The sequence below is a fragment of the Barbus barbus genome (assembly GCF_936440315.1).
Source record: "Barbus barbus genome assembly, chromosome: 15".
NCBI classification, from domain to species: domain Eukaryota; kingdom Metazoa; phylum Chordata; class Actinopteri; order Cypriniformes; family Cyprinidae; genus Barbus; species Barbus barbus.
Window position 1 is genome coordinate 12,328,661 of NC_136743.1, and position 16,051 is coordinate 12,344,711.

Sequence of the window (16,051 nt, forward strand, 5' to 3'; positions counted from 1 at the left end):
GCAATCGATTAGTATTCCTGTCCCGCCCCGGTGCACGACGGGAAAGCGGGATGTTCAAATCCTCTTCCTGAATTTTTTTTTTTTTTTTTTGACTCGGTGTGTTTTTGTTCATCATGGAGGGGAGAGGCAGGTATGACAGATTTAAGATTTTAAACGTATTTTAAAACGTTTTGTCGCGCAGAATGTTTATTTGAAACACAACACGTATGCGCGTCTCACTTAATACATCGAAAATGGATCATGTAAGTTAGTGGTTTAGCGAAATGCTAATAGTAACTTAGCGGTTGTCTGAACTGTTGTCCTTTTTCTGATCAAGTTGTTTAATTAAATAAAAAATTGAGTGTATTGTAAGCGTACACTTACGACGTATTTTTGTCATTAAAACAGAAGTTGCTGTTCATTAGTAGTAGAGTCGTTATTAATAGCAATCCCCCGGTTTCACAGACAAGGCTTAGACGAAAATGTAAGTCTGAGCTTTTTAAACTGAAAGAAACTTGCACTGACTGATCTTACAATATATCAGTGCTTTTGTTTTGTCTCAACATGCACCCCAGTAATGTTTTAAGCAAGTTTATAAAAAAATACTTAAATGTCCTAATTGAACTATGGCCTAATCCTGGTTTAGTCTAAGTCTTGTCTGTGAAACCGGGCCTATATCTGTTGCTTGTATTACCCATGCAGTGCCGTCAACACTCCCAGCAGACCTGTTACTCGTAGAAGCAAAAGTTATGGTCGGAGCTGTGTGGAAGCACCCTCATATTTCTGGCAAACACCAGGACATTTAACAGTCTTGAAGATCCCAACCAGTAGAGAGGCTGCCAAATCACAGCTCATCACTGTGAGAGACTCATTCAATATCTCAATATGATATAAAGTGGATTGAGTGTCAAATGTCTGTTTTTTTCTACAGAACAAGGTTGACCCCGAGCATATCGCTCTTCTGGTGAAAAATGAGTGGAAGCTGTCCTACGTCACCCCTTTGCATCACTTCAGACATACACAGCTGAAATCATATTCCAAACATCTCGCAGCCTTCATCGTAGCAGAGAAACAGAAAGGAGTTGCAGTTGAAGTTGGGTTAGAAGTGGGATTTAAGGTCACAATTACTTCAGTTCTTGGACTGGCTGAGACCGATGATGATGCTGAGACTGTTTTCATTCAGGTAAGCCTGAACAGGCTGGTAATTAATTCATATTTGTTTTAAGAAATAAATGATTTTATTCATCAAGGATGCATTAAATTGATCAAAAGTAACAAATTTATAATGTAACATATTAAGATATTTAAAAAATGCTTTTCTTCCTAATCATCAATGAATCCTGAAAAGATGCATCATGGTTTTCACAAAAATAAAAATATTAAGCAGCAAACTAGTTTTCAACCATCATAATTCTTTGGGACCAAATCAGCATTTTCGAATCCTTTCTAAAGGGTCATGTGAAAAGCTTGGGTTCAAAAATGTTTTTTTTTTTGTTGTTTTTTAAATCAGTATAATGCATTAAATTGATGTCACAATAGATACATTGACATTGCTATATCATTAACATTGATAATAATAAGAACTGTTTCTTGAGCACCAAATCAGAATATTAGAATAATTTATGAAAGATTACGTGACGTTGCTACACAAACGTTCAATTCATCAAAGAATCCTGAAAAAATAGCAGTTTCTACAATACTATTAGGCAGCACAACTGTTTTTAACATTTATAATAACTGGAGTAATGGCTGCTGAAAATTCAGCTTTGTCATCGCAGGATTAAATTACATTTTAAATAATATTTCACAATATTTACTGTATTTTGTATCATAAATGCAGCCTTGGCAAGCATAAGCGATATCTTCATAGAAGACCTCTTTCAAAAAGTCTCACCGATCAAACTTTTGAATGGAAGCATATAAATACGCCAAATTAATGTTAATTTTTCTCTTACTCCGTCAGATCCAGTCCAAACCGGTATTTGCTGCAGCTGCAGATGCACCGAAAGTTGTCTGGCGCAGTTGGCTCACGTGCGTCAATGGTGATCTGGAATACCTGAGGTCGCTGCCTCCTGATTTTGTCAGCTTACCTCTGTTTTGCACAAGCGGACCGGAGTCTCTTACAACCTTGGTTAAATCCTGGTTCGAGAGGGCTTTTGATTGCAACTTTGGTTCTTTGGCTTTAAACTCCACCACTCTCAACTGGCTGGCTGCTCTGTGGACTGGTTGCCATCCCACCTGCAATATCAGGTATCTGAAACTGGCCTGGAGCCTTCCGACACAGCCACCGCTGGATGTCTCGTATACAGTTAACCCACAGGATGCATGGGAGCTCTGGAACAGCATTCACCCACAGGAGAGTGCAGACGACAAGATTGATATTAAAGAGGTCCAGTCTTTCATCAACGGGCTGGAGACTCATTTTTTTAGACACTTTAAGATCTACCTGTCTGCTGGTACACTCGTAAAAGTATCTACTGCTCTGGGATCAGCACATCTTGATGGGAAAATCAAGGTAAAAAAATGAAGGCATCTATTCATTGTATATACAGCGCGGGTTGCATTCGTATTTGTGACATTTTGATTTTTCTCTCTCTCAGATTGGAAACAGTGACTACATCACCACCTTACTTACCCTGCTGACAGAATCTGCTCTTTTGAAAATGCCAACCTAAAATCTGCTTTCTAATTTAGGTTTGTAAATACAATTTTGGTTTACATCTTTTTCTATGCCATCTAAAGTTTTTATATCTTTTAAAGCTTGTCTCGTTTTTTTTTTGTGCTGTAAAATGTCTATGTTTGTTTTCCAGCTTTTGAAATTGAACTTATTCTGCCTGTTTTCTTTTTTAACTTGCTAGAGTTTTATCAAGACAAATAACATATCAGTCTTAGGCTTATATTAATGTGATAATCAGGTTTATTTGTGATAAATGCGTTATCAACTGTGTAAATGTATCACTACTATATGAATAGGTTCTTATAAATAGTTCACACAAATAGGCATTAATATGTCTATTAGTATATTGTAACATATGTTTATATTTTATACAAACATTTTGAACCTTTTAACGTGTGTAAATCACTTAGGGATATTTGTTATCTTTACATAAAGAATAGGGGCTTAATTTTGGTTGTTTAGATATGTTTTGACTCAGGGCCTCTGAAATTATTTAATTACGTTTTGCTAGCAGTGCCAACAATGTCAGAATTTAACCATCTAAATGTATAACACTTTACAAAGCCTGTAGGTAGCAGAAGTTTGTGTTCTAATGGTAGTTTGGATTTGATTGGTTTCTTATTTGTAATTGATTTTAATGGCCTGTTTGTGTTGTTGCTTATTACTTTTAATAGTTATTTAATTTGCACTCAAAACACCCTTTATTTAAGCATTTACATCAGAAAAGAACCCAAGATGTGCATAAAATGTATTTGAATTGAGTTTGTCTCTCAAAGCACAAATCTAAGTTGAATTTTCTATTTATATTTTAAAAGATCTCCAAATTCATGAGGAAAAATGGACATTTAAATTCAAGGAGTCTAAACCAGTGGTTCTCAAACAGGGGGCTTGTAAGTGAAATGTAAAAACTGACTATACAAACGTGTTAAATGTGAAGACCAGAGTTCTTGAAATTGAGGTAATTACACAAATCGCTGTATTTTTATTGTATCTATTGATGCTCCTAGTTTCGTTATAATAAAAATGTTAGAAAACCAGCTGCGTTGTCATCATTACAGCAGAATTACCAGAGAAAATATTGTCTTGAACAGTGGGGGCCTCCGAGGAAAGAATGTTGAGAACCACTGATCTATAACTCATGGAAAAGGTTGATCACCAATAAACACAACTTCAATGACAGCAAACATTTGGATTATTTTTCTTTGGATATTTTATTTCCACTTTCAAATATTTGAACTGTATAGACAGTTGTACATCTTTAAAATTAAATAAGATCATGGAAGATATATTTTATGTAACCGTATTTCAACACCAAGATTAGAACACATAACCGTCATGTGAGAAAACCAAAAAAAGTAAGGGCAGTTGTAACAATTCATCTCATATTCAGTAACGAGCTCTACATTAAGTTTCTGAGCATACGTGCAGGCTACTACTGCAAACGCGTTTGTTCTAAAATTTGAGATTATGAAAAATCTATTTTTACCTTAGGTCCTCATACTTGCATAAAACAATAGATCCAACAATATAAAAAAAAAATACAAACTTTAATAGAAAAACTCTTAGTGGATTAAAGTGCATGGACTGGTTCACTGATGCATTCAGTTGTATAAAAGTAAACAAATTGATAATACGTCACACCTGTTTTTTTACTGCTTCAAAAATAACTTATTTTCTTCTTTTACAGCCTTCATTAGATTGCAATGTTTCAGGAGGGACTGCGTTTTCAGTACACCAAAGAAAAAGAGAAAAACAAACTAATCTGGTAAAATGCAGAGGAACAGTTAATGCTCAGTGTACAACTCATTATAAAAACCTAAACTTAAAGAAATGGTAAAGATATCACAGTGCATCCAATTCAGACTAGAACGGAAACATTTGCTCTTAAGATTGAGCATCATTCACACCAATCCCCAGCGACGTGCGTTTCAGGTTACTGTAGTTATTCTTCAATGTAGTCAAACAGACCGGCAGAAGCCTAGTTCCTTCCAGAAAAACAAACGCTCTGGCTGACGCTTTTCCGGCTGCTGTTTCTCTCTTCAAAACATTGCCTTTGGCTATTCTCAAGTATGAAAGAGAAACCAAATGTAAAAACAAAATGGAGTGATGCTCTATGACCAGGTGAGTCGTCTCAGAGCAGCTTCAGGAGATGGTACCTTTGCCATCTCAGTAACTGGAGACAATACTCAGGTTTTTTTTCCTCTTGCATGATATACAATGTCTCTATGAGGCACGAGCTATGGTGAGGCATCTGAGAGATGGATACTGTAGGTGTTACCATATGTGAGATTCACAGTGAGTCATTTTTATTACACCAACACCACCTCCCAACCTCCTGTAGTTCATTCCTCCATAGAGCCTTGGGGGGGAAAAAAACAATCAGTGACAGGAAAAACACCTATGGTTTGAAATTTAATATGATTCAAGTCAAAAGCTTGGGGTAATACGATTTTTTCACCATGGCTGCATTTATTTGATCGCAAAAACAGCAATATTGTGAAATATTACAATTTAAAATAACTTTTCTATTTGCATGCATTTTAAAATGTAAAATGCAAAGCTAAATTTTCAACAGCCATTTTTCCCGTCTTCAATGTCATACGATCCTTCAGAAATCATTCTAATATGCTGATAAGAAGAAACATTTCTTATTATTATCAGTGTTGAAAACAATTGTGCAGCTTAATGGTTTTTTGGAAACCATGAGACAAAAAATTGGTAGTGTACATACCTCCATGTGTTGGCATCAGGATCATAGACTTCTATAGTTTTTAGGTATGTGGTACCGTCAAATCCTCCAACTGCCATCAGCTGGCCATTTACTACTGCTAAACCAACCTAGAACAACAGAGATTTGATTTGCTGGACCATTCTTTTTTTAAGAGGTTGAAACAAGTTCAAAGATTCACATACCCCGCTTCTTCTGGACGTCATTGCGACTACAGGTGACCACTGATTGGTTCTGGGATTGTATCGCTCTGCGCTGCTCAGTTCCGTGGTATCGTCTCTGCCACCCACAGAGTAGATCATATCCTGGTATACGGCACAGCCCAGGTGTTTCCGACGAGTACCCATGGGTGCCACTGTATGCCATCGGTTCTCTTGAGGGTTATACCGCTCCACTGCCAACAAAATCACTATTAATAAACATTCTGCATTTGCTTTATAATATCTGAAACACAACAATCAACACTACATTCAAACATTTGAAGTCAGCAAGATTTTGTAAATGTTCAAAAAAAAAAAAAAAAAAAAAAAACAGAAGTCTCTTATGCTCACCAAGGCTGAAATTATGTAATTAAAAATGCAATAAACACAGTAACATTGTGAAATATTATTATTACTATTTTCATTTTAAATTTTTTGTAATTTATTGCTGTGATGGCAAAACTGAATTTTCAGCAAGTCTTTAGCGTCACATGATCCATTAGAAATTAATATGATCTGACTCTAGAAACATTTCTTATCATTCTTGTGTTGAAAACTCTTTAATATTTTTATGTGGAAACAGATACATTTTACAGGATTCTTTAATGAACAAATTTCAAAAGAAAAACATTTATTTGAAATAGAAATCCTTTGTAACAACTGATTTTACTGTCACTTTTGATCAATTTCATGCATACCTGCTCAATACAATTTATTCAAATATAATAGTATTGATTCAAAACTTTTGAACAATTTTGAATAAAGCATTAGGGATGTTAAATATCAATTTGAAATAAATTAAAAATACAGCTCCACATGAGTGTTCATATGCACTTTGTGGTCAAAAATGGTGTCTTGACAAGATCTTAAATGTAAATACAGTCAGTTATGAATCTGTTCATTATCATGTTAATATTATTCAAGCAACACTGACTAAAACAGGGAAAACTTCTCACCTAGCATAATAAAACTCTTTAAAGGGGTCCTATTATGCTTTTTCACTTTTTGAATTTTAGTCAGTGTGTAGTGTGTATGTTTGGACATAAAAAGATCTACAAAGTTACAAATCTCAAAGTCCAAAATCTTGGATGTCATTTTCATTTCATCTTGCATGTAATGTCTGGTACAGCCTTACCGGGGAAACCTCGATCTCTCCCGCTCTACAAGCGCCTCCTGCTAGCAGATAAAGAATTTGCATATATATGCCGCCACAAAGTGTCACTCTGTGGGACTATGGTATAAATAAATTCAACTGTATAACAGTTTCAGTGCAATTCATGTTATAATGTTAGAATTAAAGAAGAATAAACAATACATATTACCGTTGCACTTATCTGTACATGGTAGTTATTTTTAAGCGGTTGTTGACATCCTATCTAAAATGTGATTTAACCAAAAAAAAAACAATAACGTTACCACTTTAAATATGTCTTGCAATATCCCGTGTGTGCCAAGATTCTGCGCGATCCTCAATATTCTCGGGGTCTAAATTAATATGGCAATATTGACGAACTTGCTGCTTTGGCAAGGGGTGGGGCAGTACTGAAACACCTTCTTAAGCTGTTCGCCAATCACAACGCACTGGGACAGCTAACCAATCACAACACATTTTGTTTTTCGGAAGGCGGGGCTTCATCAAACCCAGAACTAATCGAGCCGTTTGTGCCAGGTTGGGGAGAGCGGTATTGTAATAATGTAAATTATGTGAAAAATAATGCACCAACCATGAGAGCATGTTCTAATACACCCCCAAAACAAAATCAAGACTTTGTAAAAGAGCATAATAGGACCCCTATAATTGCTTGGAAAATCATGAAGCAATATTTACTACACAATTCTTTTAAATTGTTTCCATTTGAAATTTATACTCATCTTTAACTTAACAAGAAAGTGAATTTAATAGCTTTTTTGCTGTAGTACGGACTAATTTCACAAAATGTTCCTACATTAATTAAATTTGGTGCTGGTATCGACTACAACTACAGAAACTTTGAACAATAATTAATTTGACCGAACTGACAATTTCAAAGTTATCGCCAATACAGTAATGTTCTTTTATTGAGTAATAATATCCAATACTTTAATCTTAAAACTGTCAAAACACTCCTCAGCTGCATTTATTCTTAGAAATATAGAAGACACATCAAATATTAACTACAAACATAGCAATATCTGATCACTTTGAACTAACTCCAATATTACGGAGTTCTGCCTCTACATCTTCCAGTATTTACCTGTGTTTAGTGGGGATGTGCCATCTGAACCACCTACTGCGTAAAGAAAACCTCCTAATACAGCTACAGCTACACCCAACCGCCTGGTACTCATCGAGGCAACACGAGTCCACTTATTCTCTTTTGGATCATACCTAAAAATAAAAAAAAGCAAATATCTAATTAAATCCCCTCCTAAAGGAAACTTCAAGCCATGCCCATTTAGACATTTAGATGATAATTCTGTAATTACCTTAATACTAACCTTTCTACAATATTGAGACAGGAAACACCATCCTGACCTCCCACGGCATACAGATACCCTCCTAATACAGCAACACCCACACTGGTCCTGCAGGTGCTAGTAGGGGCGACGTCACTGCTCCACTGGTTAGTCTTAGGATCATACCTGACAAAGCCAGCAGAGGGCGGAAATGTTGAGTTTCATTTTTCATCCATAATTAATTTCATGCATTTAATTTCACCCTGTGAGGATTCATTCATTAGATTCTAGAAGCATAATAAACACAACTGATTCATTTGTATTAATCAAGCAGCACCTCTCCACACTATTGAGATAAGATGAGCCATCATGTCCGCCAACTGCATACAACAGATCATCCAGAACACTGACACCAACTCCACAGCGCCGTTTGCTCATGGACGCCACCATTCTCCACTCATTGGTCTGAGGGTCGTAGCGCTCAACGCTTGAGATAGCATCACCACTGCACCAACCTCCCACTGAGTCACACAAACAGAAGTCAGATGTGCAATGGGAAAATCTTGGAAAGCATACAAAAACCAACCAATAGAACTAAGATTATAGCTGCTAAAACACACCAGCAAACAGTACTTCTCCACAACGGATTGGCTTTCTGGGCCGGGTTCGAGGTCCCTGCATTAGGGGGCGCTCTTGGGGTAGCAGGAGGTAGTTCTTGGCTTCATCAACCAAGTCCCTATAGTGCAAAAAAATCAAAATATTGAGAAAAAGTTGTCCAAATTAAGTTTTTAGCAATGCATATTACTATTATAAAATATTAATATGCATATTACTATTATATACATAATAAAATTTATATATTTACAGAAGGAAATTTACAAAATATCTTGGTGGATAAAAAAAACAAGAGAGGAAAACGTCTGCGGAATGATAAGGCAAGAAGTAGGACCCGTGTAAATATCAGATCAGCTTTCCAGCGCTGGAGAGAACTCGAGGAGCGGAAGGCCTGTGATCGGACGCCGAAGTTGCTTTGTTTCTTCCCGATAGGTTAGTAACACCGTGTCTACACCGGACACGCCGCGACGCAACAGCTAAAGCCTGCCTACACTGGACGCGTGTATTTCTGGCGAGAATGTAGTTGTTTAAAACTCAAATCTGTGGTTTATTTATAAAACAGCGCCTATTTGAAAATGTGCTTTGCCGATTTCGGAGACGCGAGTTCCACGCGATCACTGGGTGCTCCGTGCTTTCCTGTAGCTCAAATAGTAGAGCATGGCGCTAGCAACGCCAAGGTCATGGGTTCGATTCCCAGGGAAAGCAAGAGCTGGTAAAATGTAAAAACTGTAACTTGAATGCAATGTAAGTCGCTTTGGATAAAAGCATCTGCTAAATGCATAAATGTAAATGTATCCTGAAGAGAGGAGCATAACCTCGGCTAGTCCTTCTGATATTTGCCGGTGGCTCTGATGGCTCTGTAGTGGATAAACATAAGATATAATTCATTTTGGGTAAATCTAACAGGTAATCTTTGGTCTTTATTCTATTGTTCTACTAATATGTTTAAATGAAAATGAAAAGAGGCAACGTTTGATATATTTGGTCTGTAAATACAGTGAGCAAGATTGCAGCAGCCAAGGCGAGCTGACTGATGTTATCAAGAACGCTGCTGTTTGCAGAATTACCGAACTTGCGTTGTTCCGTCCGCGGGAGTTCACACTCCTGAGTCTAACTCATGAAGTCCGAACTACCAAGGATGCAAGTCCGAAATTTGCGTACTTGGTATTGAGAAACGTGCGCAGACCTAACGTTAAGTCACCAAACTATTTGCCTAATCTTCTCGGTAGTTTAGACCGCGATGGAAACGCAGACAGCAACAGGTCTGGGGGAAAACAGGTTCCTGGGACATATTGTTCCAGGTAATTTCGGTGATAAAGCGGCTTATGTTTCACAGAACTAATCATTGCCTGGGTTGCGTAGGCTAAGTATATGTGGGGCGGATCTATCAAAATAGGGGCGAGACCCTTTTTGGGTAGGGGCGTGTTTGTTTTGGTGATTTCAAATATCAACATTGGCTTTCAGAAATTGCTTACCCTGCCTTTAAGACTGGTTTTGTGGTCCAGGGTCACGTATTTTAATGATACAGAATGATTGATTACAAATGGCTGTAAGCTAAGCAAGGCAAGATGAAAGATCAAGGTGACCTATAAAATATGATTTTGCATGGGTCTCCAAAAAGGTTTTAAATATTTTTAACATGACATAACTAACATAACATGATTAAAGCACAAATTCCTCAAAATACAGTATTGTTTGTTTATTACTGAGCACTTTGTCAGCTATTATGGTATATTCAAGGCAAGAGACAAATGAAAAATAGAAAAATAAATACATTTATTTGTATAAATACAAATACATTTGACTGTAAACAACGCACCTACACTCCTCATCACTCTTGATAAGAGGATCTGAACCCACCGTCCCAACCAGAAACTTCGGGCTCAAAAGGGGAAGACGCACATGTTGCAGAACCTGTTGCCATGATAAAAGAGATGATTATGAATTATTCATCTCATTCATCTCTTTGATGCAAGTCTAAATAATAACATAATTTGCATGTAATTTACAAAGAACCTTTTTTAATCCTGTTGACATACACAACCATTTAAAAGCTTGTAAAAGGATATATTATAAAAATATAATGTAGAAATTGTTAAATTTATTCAGCAAAAATGCTATAAATTGATCAAAAGTGACAGTAAAGACGTATAATGTTATAAAGGATTTCAATTTCAAATAAATGCTGTTATTTTGAACTTTCTATTCATTAAATGATGTATCACCGTTTCCAGAATAATATTAAACAGAACACTTGTTTTAAACGTTGATATATTGCATTTTGTTTTATTACATATTATGAGCATCTACCATAAGCAGTGTCTTTAGTGTTTTATAAGCTTATATCTGACCTGTGGCAGCTGAGGCCTGCGCTCCTGGATGCTGTATTTAACCCAGGCCATTACAGCGTTAAACACCTGTTCCTCACTCCGAACATTGAGCTCATCACTGGAGATGATGTCTATCAGCTGGTTGGCTGGCAGCAGCATGAACTCTTCACTCTCCATCACCTAAAAAGCAGAAATTATCACAAAATATATATATTATTGTGACAAGTATCAATTTTTCATTTCACCAAACAGATTACAGTTGTTTGTAAAAACGGAGTCAAAACTATGGTAATGTATATGACCCTTTTAAACTAAATAAAGAAATAGGGGGGTGTTAATTTGATACCAGCAGTGGGGGTTCTTCCCACAAGTCAAAAATAACAGGGTTGCACGGTCATCAGGGAAACCCTAAACTAGCTGATGGAAAAGTTGAGTGTACGGCTAAAATGATATACAGGGAAGTCGCATCTGAGGCTTCTATAGGGTTCCCACACTTTCTAACCAGTGTCAATTCTAACCAAAGTAATGTTTCATTTAACACTACTAGACACATTATATATATATATATATATATATATATATATATATATATATATATATATATATATATATAGTCTGAAATTTCCAGGATTTCCAGGAAAGTGACAATACTAAATTTAATAATTAAGACTAGAACTACTAAATTAATTTAGTTTTCTTTTTTAATCAAAATCATGCAACATCAATGTACAATAAGGTTTCTTTAACATTAGTTCAAGCACTAGGTATCATGAACTAACAAGGAACAATAACTGCAAATTATCTGGGTAAATGTTCATTTCAGCATACACTATTGTTCAAAGATTTGGGGTCAGTAACATTCTGTAATGTCTCTGAAACATCTCTTGAAGCACCAAGGCAGTATTTATTTGGTCAAAAATTCAGTAAAAACAGTAATATGAAATACAATTACAATTTAAAATAACTTTTCTTTTTTCATAGATTTTAAAATGCAATTTTATTCTAATCTAGAGTGCTGCTTAATACTTTTGTAGAGACTTTTTCAGGACTTTAATAGAACGTTTAGAAGAAAAGCATTTATTTGAAATAAAAAATCTTTACTAACCTTATAACTGTCTTGACTGTCATTTTTAATCAGTTTTAATGCAATTTAAAAATGTTGTTGTTCATGTTGCCTAATCTATTAACAAATTACTTCCTGTAAAAGTGTTACCTAATTTGTAATATCACTTTTGATAAGTAAAGACAATATATTTAGACCTGTGCTACACAAAGAAAGCAAAAACAAGTAAGAAATGGAAACTAAAAGGTTCAAGTTCAAAGTCATGGTACATTCATTGTCAACACAATAGAGGGCGTGTGGAGGTCAGCCATTACCTCCTGAAAGTTATGCTGGGTGAACTTATCAGCAATACGCAGCAGCTCTCTGCAGGAGTGAGTGTCGGCAAAGGCCCTGATGCCCAAGCAGTTCGAGGGGTCCAATTGCCGCTTCAGGAATTCACAGCAGGCTTCCTGAATCTCTGCCAGTTGCAACAAGCAGGCAGCGGGCAGCAAAGTCTGCACATTTCCCTCCTCCACAGTCACCTGCAGGCCACCATACAGCTTACATCAGCTGGTTTAAAGTTTAATATTGAGCTTCAATATGAAGCATCAAAATTTACAGTAGTTCAATTGAACATTCAGTGCAACTTTAATATTGAGCATACATCAATAGGACTGCATACCTGTGAGGTATAAGCAAAGTCGATGAGCAGCTCCATGGCTCGTTCATCAATATCCCGGATCACGACTTCCGTCTGTCGGCTCTCGGCCAGTTCCCCAGTGAACATGGCTCTGAAGTAGGGGCTGCAGGCAGACAAGATCACACGGTGTGCATAAATCTTCTTGGCTCCCACCACCAAAACCACGTCGCACAGCTCTCGGTGCTTGCGGAGCAGGTTGATGACCTCCAGGGTCTGCCGAGGGTGCTTGTCTGAGATGTAGGGCATCCTGGCAGGCTGAGGAACGCCCTCTGGAAGCTTGTTGGGGTCACCAAGGGTGCAGCGACTTGTGATATCCATTCCTGTGGTATCTGGGCGTGCACTGGTACCCCTGAGGGAAAAATAAAAAACGGTCATAGTTTTTTCATGATTGATGGCCTTTACAGTAAATGAACTGAACTGAATTATCAACTTACTTCAGCTGAATAACAACACAACTGTCTTTTTAGAGCTGCTTTACAGCAAACTTTGCATTTGTCTCATTATTGAAGAGGTTTGCAACACTAATTCTGTTTTTTTACCCGTTTATTGCTGTGAAGCTGCTTTTGGCATTGTATTAAATGCTATATAAATAAAGGTGACTTGACTGTGAGACGTCGATTTGGATGGAAGTATATGCTAAATGGAAACTATTTTTAGTATTCTTTAAATACTTCTCTACTAGAAAGAAGAAATTAAAAGATTAAAAATGCATTCCAAACATGCCAACATGATTTCAAACGCCTCTTTTGTGCATGCATGAGCAATCTGAACGTTACACCAAATGTTGAGTCATCTTTAAAAATGATAATAGATCAAGCAGTTTGAACTCTATGCAAACAAGCATGAAAAAAGCATGACTAGCAAATATTCACTGACTCTTATCAGAATGTGACATGCAGTTCTTTTACAAATAAAACACGCAGACTTCTTATATATTGACATTTAGCTCCAGTGTTTTCTATTTAAGACCTATTTAGTGTAGTTTAGTTATAATATAACTTGGAATCATGTGGAGTAACCTTGCTCTGAAGAGTGACATGTTGGGCAATGCAGCAAAACAGAAATGTGAATTAAGTGTGAGGAAAATATCAGCTCAATAATATTATGGATGTTGGTAACATATTGAAGATTGGTCTTGTGGTGTTTGTAATCAATTTGACAGGGCCCAGAGTATTCCTACCGCGCGAGCAGAAGCGATATCCTTTAGGTAGAGCTATTAAAATAACTGCATGGTTTTAATACACATAAGGTCAAGGTTTAAGTCTATCTATGAGCGAGACTCACTGGTTAACGGAGTGTCAATTAGCCCTAGCTTAGCTTGATCGAAGTATCGGATTTGTACTGTTTTAGCAGTTTTTCAAGGTGGCGTTACTCGTTGTAAAGACTATGACAGAAGAGGCGTGATTCCCTCACCTTATTTGTCCATTAAATCGGTCCAGTTTGAATTTTAAGTCGTCGAGATTTGACCAGATAATATCAAGACAACCGCTGGGTTTACGGGACACCGTCCACTTTTATTTTTTATTTTTTATATGAGTTTCCTGACAGTCACAGGAAATACACGTTTTAAAATAAAAGTCCTGCATCTTATTCTGTTTTTTTTTTTTTTTTACAGTTTATGATCTTATTATGCACTACGCTGACAGAAATGCAAAAAGTTAATTATGACTTACCTATATGATCAAACCAGCATCAAATACAAAAGTAGCTATCAATAATGATTAAAGTAACTGAAACGATTAAAATATGTAGTAATAATAATAATAATAATAATAAAAGAAGGTAAAATAAACGTAATTACAAATGAAAATAAATTTTAATTAAAAACAAATGGAAATGTTGCCTTGGAAAAATAAATTAATATTAACACCAAAATTATTAATAATTAAATAAACAAACAAGTTTTCACACGTTATTTATTTATTTATTTATTTTACTTTGTTCTGGTTGGATTTTTTTTCAGCTCACACTTTATCCTAATAAGGGGTAAGCTTTAAGGGGCAGTCGTGGCCTAATGGATAGAGAGTTGGACTTGTAACCTGAAGGTCGTGGGTTAGAGTCTCAGGTCCGGCAGGGATTGTAGGTGGGGGGGGAGTGAATAACCAACACTCTCTCCACTCTCAATACCACAACTGAGGTGAGACCCTTGAGCAAGGCACCAAACCCCCAACTGCTTCCCGGGCGCCACAGCATTGGCTGCCCACTGCTCCAGCTGTATGTTCACTACTGTGTGTACACTTGGATGGGTTAAATGCAGAGCACAAATTCAGAGTATGGGTCACCATACTTGGCCACACACCCCTTCCCTTCCCTAATGTTTGCCGTGGGTGTGCCTGTCTGTCTTTAAAGGTGTGTAGTTTTCTGACAAAGATATTCTAGATGAGACTCAAATAAGCCTATATTCTTCCACTGTTTATTGGAATGCTTTCAGACAGGTTTACAAGTGTGTGTCTCTCTCTTGCTCAGTTCTCCCCCCCCCCCCCCCCCCCCCCTCTCTCTCTCTTTCTCTCCCCTGTTTCTGTTCTGTGGCATGTTTTATTATACTCTTTTGTGGAGTGTTTTACTTTGTGCATTGGTGGCCCCCAAATTGAACCTTAGGAGGCAGTGCTTTGGAGCCTGATGTGGGGGGAAACAACACCACTAATAGAGGTAAACAAGACCTTCTCAATAGACACTGATTAATCAGCCTGAACTCCTCAAATACCATAAATGATCAGATGAGATTTAGCGGTGTCTTAATTTTAAAATGAAGCACTTATTGCACATGCAAATGATGTAGCATTATCAAAAAATTTAAGAAACGGAATTTTATTAATTCACTATACATACATTTTTCGGCAATATTAATGTTTATAACACACAAAGTTTTATAATATAACACTTTTAATGTAATCAGTTTAAATATTTGCATTTCAAAAGATGTTTAACATTCTAAGGGCCTTTAGTTTCTACTGCTGAAAAAAATTGAAAAAAGAAGCATTTATATCAGTGTCATTGTCTTCCACAGTTTGTGTTGACACAAAACATCATTTTGGACCATGCAAAAGAGACTCTCCCCTTCCCCAAAAATCCAGACTTACTTTGCTGCCAGCACCCAACCCCTGGATTTTAGTTCTGAGGAATGAGGAAGGCAGAAAGGACTAGAATGTGCAATATTAGGTGAATACCAGCATCAAATAGCCAAAGACACATCTGATAGCAATGACATCACTTCTGCTTTTGTCCTGGCTTTTTTTTTGTCGTACAACCACACACATAAAACATGTGTCATTCCACATAGGCAAAAGACTGGACCTCAAGCACATCAGAAAAAGAGCTCTCGGCTACTCTGAGATTGATATCAC

The 16,051-nt window shown here is 36.7% G+C and overlaps 2 protein-coding genes across 3 annotated transcripts; one reads left to right on the forward strand and one right to left on the reverse strand.

The window, feature by feature from the left end:
- The first annotated feature begins 19 nt into the window (after positions 1–19).
- LOC306881818 (centromere protein L-like) lies at positions 20–3,837 on the forward strand. 2 transcript variants are annotated; one of them, XM_079436107.1, is made up of 6 exons: positions 97–130; positions 682–838; positions 911–1,162; positions 1,943–2,494; positions 2,580–2,673; positions 3,472–3,686. In XM_079436107.1, the coding sequence occupies exons 1-5, from the start codon at positions 114–116 to the stop codon at positions 2,652–2,654; spliced, it is 1,053 nt and encodes a 350-aa protein (XP_079292233.1). In that variant the 5' UTR covers positions 97–113; the 3' UTR covers positions 2,655–2,673; positions 3,472–3,686. The 2 variants fall into 2 exon arrangements, with proteins under 2 accessions (XP_079292232.1, XP_079292233.1); XM_079436106.1 differs by having other exon boundaries at positions 20–130; positions 2,580–3,837.
- An 8-nt stretch (positions 3,838–3,845) lies between these two features.
- On the reverse strand, positions 3,846–14,241 carry LOC306881819 (kelch-like protein 20). Its single transcript, XM_079436108.1, has 12 exons — positions 14,121–14,241; positions 12,690–13,056; positions 12,343–12,549; positions 10,987–11,145; positions 10,455–10,549; positions 8,641–8,756; positions 8,358–8,541; positions 8,063–8,206; positions 7,819–7,952; positions 5,570–5,778; positions 5,388–5,494; positions 3,846–5,015 (listed from the first exon to the last, which is right to left on the reverse strand). The coding sequence occupies exons 2-12, from the start codon at positions 13,023–13,025 to the stop codon at positions 4,931–4,933; spliced, it is 1,776 nt and encodes a 591-aa protein (XP_079292234.1). The 5' UTR covers positions 13,026–13,056; positions 14,121–14,241; the 3' UTR covers positions 3,846–4,930.
- Between the last annotated feature and the right edge of the window lie 1,810 nt (positions 14,242–16,051).

What these genes read in the sequence shown, in the direction of transcription:
- LOC306881818 (XM_079436106.1), top strand. An exon ending in CCAAATCACAGCTCATCACT is followed by an intron (nt 839 to 910) that starts GTGAGAGACTCA and finishes TTTTTTCTACAG; the next exon opens with AACAAGGTTGACCCCGAGCA. An exon ending in CTGAGACTGTTTTCATTCAG is followed by an intron (nt 1,163 to 1,942) that starts GTAAGCCTGAAC and finishes TTACTCCGTCAG; the next exon opens with ATCCAGTCCAAACCGGTATT.
- LOC306881819 (XM_079436108.1), bottom strand. Translation starts at nt 13,025, where the DNA reads ATGGATATCACAAGTCGCTGCACCCTTGGTGACCCCAACAAGCTTCCA. An exon ending in CCCAGCATAACTTTCAGGAG is followed by an intron (nt 11,146 to 12,342) that starts GTAATGGCTGAC and finishes TCTGCTTTTTAG; the next exon opens with GTGATGGAGAGTGAAGAGTT. An exon ending in TGTCTCAATATTGTAGAAAG is followed by an intron (nt 7,953 to 8,062) that starts GTTAGTATTAAG and finishes TTTTATTTTTAG; the next exon opens with GTATGATCCAAAAGAGAATA.